Here is an 8,346-nt window from a genome sequence, read left to right as displayed (position 1 = left end):
TATGTAGTGATTTTAAAACATTTTCAGCATTTTTATATTGATTTTTTTTTCAGTTCAGCTAAAGTTTTTAACATATCATCATTTGACCACATTCGTGTGGCGCTGAATAAAAAAAATAAAAAATCAATGAACCAAAAGGAAGAAGAAGAAGAAGAAGAAGAAGAAGAAGAAGAAGGAGGCGGCGGCCTTCTTATACTGTCTATGGCGGCGGCGGCGGCGGCGGCGGAGGAGTGGCGTGGCCAGGTTTTTTCCTGACAGTCCCAGTGCGAGGTCGATATAGGTAAGGTGTGAATTTTATGCTGTTGTTTTTTTAATATATATTTATAAGTAGTTGTGTGTGTTTTTTGTAATTTATGTGGAACTAAATGAGTGCATTTTGACGTCTGGGTTACAAATCAGTTGCGATAACTGTTAGCCATTTTACTCATTAAGAAAATAACTGTTAAAGTTACGTTATTTCATTGCGACCTACTATCTAACGTTAGCTTCATCGCTAGCAGCATGTTGCTATTTCACATGCATCTGCAATTTCTGTCATATTGCCACAAATAATTTCAGCCTAATGTATCCAAAACTGTAACGTTAAATGTTTTCTCTTAGAGAAAAAGGTAGTTTCAGCATTATACAAATAGTATGAGGTCACAACAGTTTTACAGCTATCCAAATGATTTAAATTCAGGGTATCAATTCAGCTAGGTATAACATTTTAAAGAATTTAAAAAATGCAGTAATGGCAAAATCGGTTGACGGAATCAATTGTTCATTGTACATTCATTGTTATTGCCTATTTTAGGTTATAGCCACAAGTCAAGTCACCTTTATTTAGCCTATATATTGCTTTTTACTATACAGATTGTTTCAAATCAGCTTGAAAAAAAAACAACATTAATTTAGTTCATTTATATAGCCGCTCTGGAGAAAACAGTGATGCCATTATCCAGTTCAGTTCAGTTCTCATAATGGTGCCAATGCAGGCAGATCAATAATATTGGTGAATATTAAGTGTCCCCACTTCACATGCAAAATAAAATTTATTTAATAATACCCACTAGTGCAGTGGTTCTCAAACCTGTCCTGGCACACCCAACACTGCACGTTTTCTTTCTCTCACTAATCAAACACACCTGATTCAACTCATCAGCTCATTATTACATGGGTTAATGAGCTGATGAGTTGAATCAGGTGTGTTTGATTAGTGAGAGAAAGAAAACGTGCAGTGTTGGGGGTACGCCAGGACAGGTTTGAGAACCACTGCACTAGTGCATTCAGATTTATAGGCACAAACAGGTTGACAAGGACCAGTCCGTGCCCACACAGAGCCCTGGTTTGTTTTGTCTAATCATCTCATCTGTTTGTTTTCAGGTTTTTGTACCCATCCTTTATCACTGAAATATTTTACAAATCAATCGGTTCTTTTAAGAGCCAGTTTCTTTTTCCTCCTCTCTCTCTATTTCTCGCTTTCCTGTTTTGTATTTTTTTTATGTTTTTACTTTATCCTTCAATTATTTCTATTTAAAAACATCTACAAATGGCATCAGAGTCATTACAACAATTTAATGAATGGCTGGAAGCAGCAAAAACCATGGCTGATGAGTTGGAAACCCAAAAAGTAAAATATTTCATTATTTCTCTATCATGTTATTTACCTAAATTTAAAAGAAAATGCCTCTGCAAATGCTTCCCCAAAATTTATCATTTAGTTTTTACTTACAGACTAAAAAGAAAAGGAAAAAAAAGGGAACTGAAGTCTCCAATGTTTCCTGGAGAAAGAGAGACCAGCATGGGTACATCCTACCACAACGTGTTCAGAAGAAACGATCTGGTCAGTAAAATATACTGCCTACTGTTGTTCACAAGTGTCTAAGCTTTTGGTCAGCAGTGATGTTTTCTATATCATTACATGTGTTTGCAGTTAAACCTGCCGGCACTAGGGAGCTCTCAGAGGTCGAGGACGTGCAAATGAATGATATTCCGCAAGAGGGACCAAGTCTTGGTGAGCATATTGAATTGAAAGCCTAAATAATTTCAGCTTTTCTATTTAAATTTAAAATGTCACATATAGGCAACTGTTAAAGTATGTAATTCCCATTCCTATCATGCATATGAAGTGACAAAACCATATAAGAAATTGTTATTTTTTTTTATTAAAATGCATTATTGCAACTGGCTTTTTCCTTATTATTATCATTTAATTTTTTATTAATTTAGATCAAAATCTTCAGAGGCTAAAAAACCTGTTAACTTCTGTCGCTGTCTCTGCATCAGTGGAAGTAGAAGAGACACCCACCATGTCTGCATGGACCAAAAGACAGGTCATCTCTGAAAAGAAATTCAGGGCTGCAATGCCAGAGATTTTGAATTGCATGTTGGCTGCAGAGACAGTTACCCAGCATTGCTGTCAACAATGCAAAACTCTTGATGCTGTTGTCCGGTGCTTAGACTGTGTCCCCTCAGGAAATCAGTTTTTCTGTTCATCATGTGACACCGAGATCCACCGAAAAAATGTTTTCCATGATAGGGAAGCAATGTTTGATGGTTTTTTAAAACCCATTCCACCAACATCCGTAGTGGTGGTTGATGAAAGTGGCCAATATCAACTCCATGAACAAGGTATGTTCAGATAATGTAGTAGTAGGTGCCCTCTGCAGTTTCCTTTAACTGAATTTTTTTTTACTTTGTTGAGTAAATGTGTAGACATTACTGATATTACTTTCTGAAATTTGACTTTCTGAAATTTGATTTTGACTTTCTGCAGTGTGTATGCTTCCAATTCCTCCACCGATACAAATCTGTTCCTGTGGTCCAAACCTTGACTTCAAAATGATCCCAGGAAAGCAGACCGTATTGGTGACTATCAACGGTATGTCTTGTCACTTCCTTCTACCTTTTTATATCCAACCAGATGAAGTCAAGCATAATAATGGCTTACTATATTCTTTTGTACTGTGCTGTACAAATACTGGCCAAATAGTAAACGCATGTTTGTTTTAAGGTCCATACAACCTGTGCCTGCCGTGTATAAGCTGTCCACTTTGCTCTTCCAAATGGACTCCTGGGATTAGTGACTTGCTTCAATACAGATACTGGCCAGCAACCACCAGCTGCCAAATGCTGTTTAAGTTTGATCTGTTCACATCATTTGAGCAGATGAAATTAGCCAGCCCAGCTTTATCCCAACAAGCATTTCTCAGAATGCTTGAACATCGATGTCTTTGCACTGGTCGGGTAAGGGCTGTTTTCATTTCCAAAGTGTTTGAATTCCAGACTTCAAAATCTTTTATTTACCAAAATAATACCATCCTTCTTTCCAGACGGGTAGTGTTTGTGGTGACACCTTCCACAGAGTCTTTCGGGAGTTTTCCTTCTGCAATTTTAGGAAAGAAGATATGTGCCTGATGGAGCCCTTTAAATGCCCAGCATGCACACCAGACATGCTGGCTATATCTGCAGACGGCAATAGAAAACATTACCGGTTCAAGAAATCCAAAGGGTAAGTGTAATTTTTCATTTCTTTTTTTAATTTGGATATAGGGTGGTGCAATGGTATTTTTGTGTCCATGCTGCATCTCACCTGTCACCCAGTGCTAGATGCGATGGGCTCTAGACCCCCCATGCCATGACCCTCTAAAGGAAAAGCAAGTATAGCTATGGATGGACTGATATATAGAGAAACTGTACTTTACCTTATTGCTGTAAAAAATAACAACCATTCGTAGCATCTAAACCTATTTCTTCAACATAACTTTTTTTTGGCTCTAGTCATTATATAATTATACTTTTATTTGAAATTCATGGAAAGTAACAAAATGTGTCACATGTATGATTGCTTCACATTCAAACGTAAATGCTTTTACAATTTAAAAAGTGTTTTGAGAGATATAGCACTGTTTTAAACAAGCTTTACAATTCTATGACAGCAATCTGGTAAATTGTTCAGGAACTTTTTCTCCCTTCTGTAGCCTGAAGACACAAACAAAAATAAAGATGTTATTTCTTTTTGTACTTTAAACAGTATGTTTTTTACTTACACAAGTTAATTCCAAATTACAGCATTCATTTACACAGGACAAATACAATCTGATACTCTAAACACAGTGTTCCAGATCAAATGTGATTTATACAGACTAAAATGTGTGGCACCTTTATGGTTAATTGTTATATTAATTTAGGTGAATGCAATGTTAAATCATTATTATGTAATTGTGTTGGCGATGAATTCCTCTTATTTAACAGGACAGACGAACCATCTCTTTTTGATGGACTGTTCATCGCACAAGATGCCAAAGTATCTGCCTTTGTTGACCAAATTAGAAGCCAGATGTTAAGTGTAAGGGTTTCTTTAACTCTTTTTAATTGAATGTTTTCTTGTCCTGGGATTACATGTAACGTATTGTATCTACTTTCAGAGGACAGGTCATGATGTCTGTGGACCGGCAACATTTACAGCAGGCAGAGAAATCGCACAGAAGTCCAGGGCCAAGGTGGATGAAGAGGGCCTTGAAATAGCTGTGTGCAGACATGGAATTTTGCTGCAAGGCTTGAACCACTACCGTGGTGAAATATATGCCTACCCAATGTTCCTGCAGAAGGAGCTGGCACAAGCTGCAAATGCAACATTCTTTTGTATGGACATTGCTTGCAGGTAGATAGCCATTGCCAAATGATAACTGAAGTTTTTACTGATGTTTTACCTTTATTAATAACCATTAACACCATGACTAGCTAAATATCACACATTTTTTATATTATGGAATTAGAAAATGAATATGGCTACTACCTTATCAGTACTGATATGACAAATTACCATACATATGACTACATACTGTAGTGTTATTTGATTGGTTACAGGAATTGTACTAGTCACTTAGGTCCTGGTTTGTCTCCTTACCAGTTTTGGCAATTTTTTCTTTACAGGTACTGGCCTTATTTGGAAAAGATGGCAGAAAAGATACCCGAGCTCCAACCACTTACCAGGATGAAGCCTTTTTTATCTGTAATGCATGCCAAGGCTCACACTGGCAAATGTGAGGTACTGTGTGCGAGTTAAGTTTACGTTTTAATGTTAAGTTTACGTTTTAATGTTACGTTTTTTTAGAAACATCCTTACAGCATCACAAAAATTTAGCTTGATTATTATCTCGGAAAATATGCACGTTTCATAAGTCAAAAGTAGTACCTTAAACATTATTGAAATACTTTAATGCAGTGGTTTTCAGACCTGTCCTGGAGGACCCCAGCACTGCATTGTGTACAGTATGTCTCCCTTATCTGACACACCCAATTCAGGTCTTGCGGTCTCTACTAATGAGCTGATGAGTTAAATCAAGTGTCATATAAGTGAGATATACAAAATGTGTAGTGCTAATCCTCAAGGACAAGTTTAAAACTACTTATTTAGTGTGTGTGTGTGTTGGGTGTATATATACACACAATGCTTATGAACTTTTTAAACATAGTTAACATTACTATCAGTGATCACACTGTTACAAGAGAATTGATCATTCTGGTTGAACAGCAGGGTTGTTTGCAGGATTTGCTTCCCGATCCCGTCCAAAAGTTCTAACTGCACAATTGCAGTTGTGAAAGCTTTTCTTTCATTGTTATCCTACCTCAGAACATTTTATATTTGAAAATATTAAACATCAAAATTTGCTCATGGCACCAAATTCAATTGATGATACACAAACTAATAAATAAGATTGATAAAGGTCTTTAGAATGATAAAGGTCTTGGTCTTCTTCTTGGGAGCAGGTCAGGTGGGGCGGTAGAAGCCAGGAGGGTGCAGGAAACACTGTTGGTGAAGAGGTGGAACAGGTCAATAGCTTCCTTTCAAGGGCAGCTCTTACTACAAAGTACATGACCAAGTCAGGTTGGTTGAAAAAAAGGGTTAACCATTGTGTTTGACACAATGCTAGATTGTACAATTGATTTGTTCTTATCGGTTTTGTTTTTTTATAGGCAGAGGAGATATGATTACTGTACTTGCCATGGGATGGAACAATAGGAAGGTGGAGAGTCTCCACAAGACACTGGCGAAAAGATTTGTCAAAGTAAGAAGCCTAGACTGCACGTTAAGGTGTTTCCTGGGCCCTGGAGACACTGTGAATGTGATTGTGCTCTCCACTGCATTTTCTTTCAGGGGCAATTGTGGTTAATTCTGCAGTGATACTATGTTTTCTGTCATTTTTTAAAAATCTTTATAAATAGACTACACAGAGAGCAGAAATGGAAGCAGCCAATCTTGAGAGTCTCAAGCAGGAGTTAAACATCTCTATGGAAGATGCAGATCGGTGGGTGTGTGATGTCAAGCAATGGGCAGCCACTGGTGTGTAATATAGTCACTGGTGTGTACATTTCCATATATATTTGTCTACATTTTTGATACTGTGTTTTCTGTAATGGTCGACTTTGCTTATTTCTGGTTTTCAAGAGAGACACAGGACTCACAGTAGCCAGGAAGAGCTCCAGAGTGAAATCGATGAGATTATTTATTCAATCCGAAGAAAGAAGCATGATCTGTATCGACAAAATGGTATTTGATACTACATCACTCAACTTGCATTTTGTAAAAAAAAAATGTTTTCTAACTTTTTTTTTTTTAAACTTACAGACAGCAACCAAACAAGGCAACGCAAACGGAGAAGACTTGGTGAGCTCAAAAAGACCCTCAGAGAGAAGATAGTGCTGTACAACACCATTCCTGGCTGTGAAGAGAAAATTGACACCGAAGCAGCATGCAGTCTCTCTGATGACTTTATTCTGCCTTGGGAAGCACAAGGAGACGGTAATTAATGTGTTTTATTTTTGTGCTTTTTTGAATTCACAAAATGCAGTTGATTGTTAATATAAGTAATAACACTCAGCAATTTAACACTGCCACCCAGTAAAAAAGGTGTAACATACAGTAAAGAATAACACATTATATATTCTGTTGCTATCTGAAAAGTTATCTGTAATGTTACCATATAAAGACATAGTGATAATCTGATAGTTATTGTTACTCCTGTAACACACCTTCTATACTAGTAGTGGTCATCACTTTTCTTTTATATATAAGAGCTGCAATAGCCAAATACATTTAAGAAGAAAGCCATATCTATTCTGAAATGGCAAAATCCAACCCAAGCATGAAATAACAATTAGATATCCTTTCAATATGTCTTTAATAAAAAAATAAAAACATATCTTAATACTGGGCTGAGCATTGTTTTTTTGTTTTTTTTTACTTTCTGTTGTATTGTAATGTAGTGTGATGTTTCAGTTGTTGTCAATTGTGTATTGGCTGCATTATTATATGCATACTTAAGGGATGATACAGTTAGGATATTGTTATATTACTACCCTTGTACATTTTTATAAAGTTATTCATCAATATTATTCTCAAGGCGCTCAAATGACTAGTGAAGAACACTGCTAGAGGTAAAGCTGAATATGTTGTGTGTTAGTGTTTGAAATTTTTCCTCTCCACTTTTATTTTCAAAAATAGTGGCGAGTCTCCGCTTGAAGAGACGACTGTTTGATCAAGTCATGCTGGTCAGGCGCATGGAGGAGGAGAAGATAATAATTGTAAAAGAGATGACTCAGCATTATCAGCATCTAAAAAAAACATTGGACAAACTGGACAGTCTTCTTCGGGAAACTAAAGAGGACATCAAGATCCATAGTACGTACGATAAATGTTTTTTATTGAATGTGTATAAATAAGGTTATCCCACTAACCAGGATGTTATAGTTTACTGTAAATATTGCTTTAAAAAAATCACAATTCTTAGCGTTTTTTTTTTAATGAAATACTGCTTAATAATCGTCAATTTTCTTCACTTTTTACCTCAAGATCCGCCTAGAGAGCTGACCGAAGATGGACACAGGGGGCTCTACTGCTGTATCTTACACAAGCGGCACATTCTACAGCAGAAACTTGCAGCAGTCACCAGCACCTATGGCAGTGTCAACACAGACCCTTCCCTCTTCTTGCTGGAGGAAGATGTTGAAGAGGAGAGTGAGGACAACAGCAGTCCAGAACTTTCTGAAGAAGAGTTTTAAAGTTTTAGCACAAACATTTGAAGCATTGGATTCATCATCTTTCCAAATTCTGATTTTTGAGTCTGGAAATTAAATATTTTTCAGATTAATTAAAAAATAAATAAATAAGTAAAAGTCATTCTTACCCTGAGCTACTGTGTTTGTTTTTTACACCAATATTTTCTAACTCTTTGCAGATTTGAATAACAGAAGGGTCTACATTATCCATAAGCCTCTGTCACCATTGTTATAGAGGCATAGCTTGCTTACTTGTTACTTTTATATTACATATTTTACACGTGGCATGACATTACACCTACAACT

The 8,346-nt window shown here is 36.5% G+C and overlaps 1 protein-coding gene across 2 annotated transcripts; it reads left to right on the top strand.

Moving 5' to 3' along the window:
• Window positions 1-207: 207 nt before the first annotated feature.
• Window positions 208-8,346, top strand: LOC309492065 (uncharacterized protein). 2 transcript variants are annotated; one of them, XM_082191081.1, is made up of 18 exons: window positions 208-280; window positions 1,363-1,609; window positions 1,714-1,822; window positions 1,913-1,993; window positions 2,209-2,610; window positions 2,756-2,860; window positions 2,993-3,225; window positions 3,312-3,490; window positions 4,234-4,327; window positions 4,407-4,642; window positions 4,915-5,029; window positions 5,752-5,869; window positions 5,959-6,050; window positions 6,208-6,325; window positions 6,431-6,532; window positions 6,611-6,784; window positions 7,487-7,663; window positions 7,835-8,346. In XM_082191081.1, the coding sequence occupies exons 2-18, from the start codon at window positions 1,529-1,531 to the stop codon at window positions 8,041-8,043; spliced, it is 2,625 nt and encodes an 874-aa protein (XP_082047207.1). In that variant the 5' UTR covers window positions 208-280; window positions 1,363-1,528; the 3' UTR covers window positions 8,044-8,346. The 2 variants fall into 2 exon arrangements, with proteins under 2 accessions (XP_082047207.1, XP_082047206.1); XM_082191080.1 differs by lacking the exon at window positions 208-280 and having other exon boundaries at window positions 1,199-1,609.

Source organism: Leuciscus leuciscus, assembly GCF_965113295.1.
Source record: "Leuciscus leuciscus genome assembly, contig: HAP1_SCAFFOLD_901, whole genome shotgun sequence".
NCBI lineage: Eukaryota > Metazoa > Chordata > Actinopteri > Cypriniformes > Leuciscidae > Leuciscus > Leuciscus leuciscus.
This window is presented reverse-complemented; position numbering and strand designations above follow the sequence as displayed.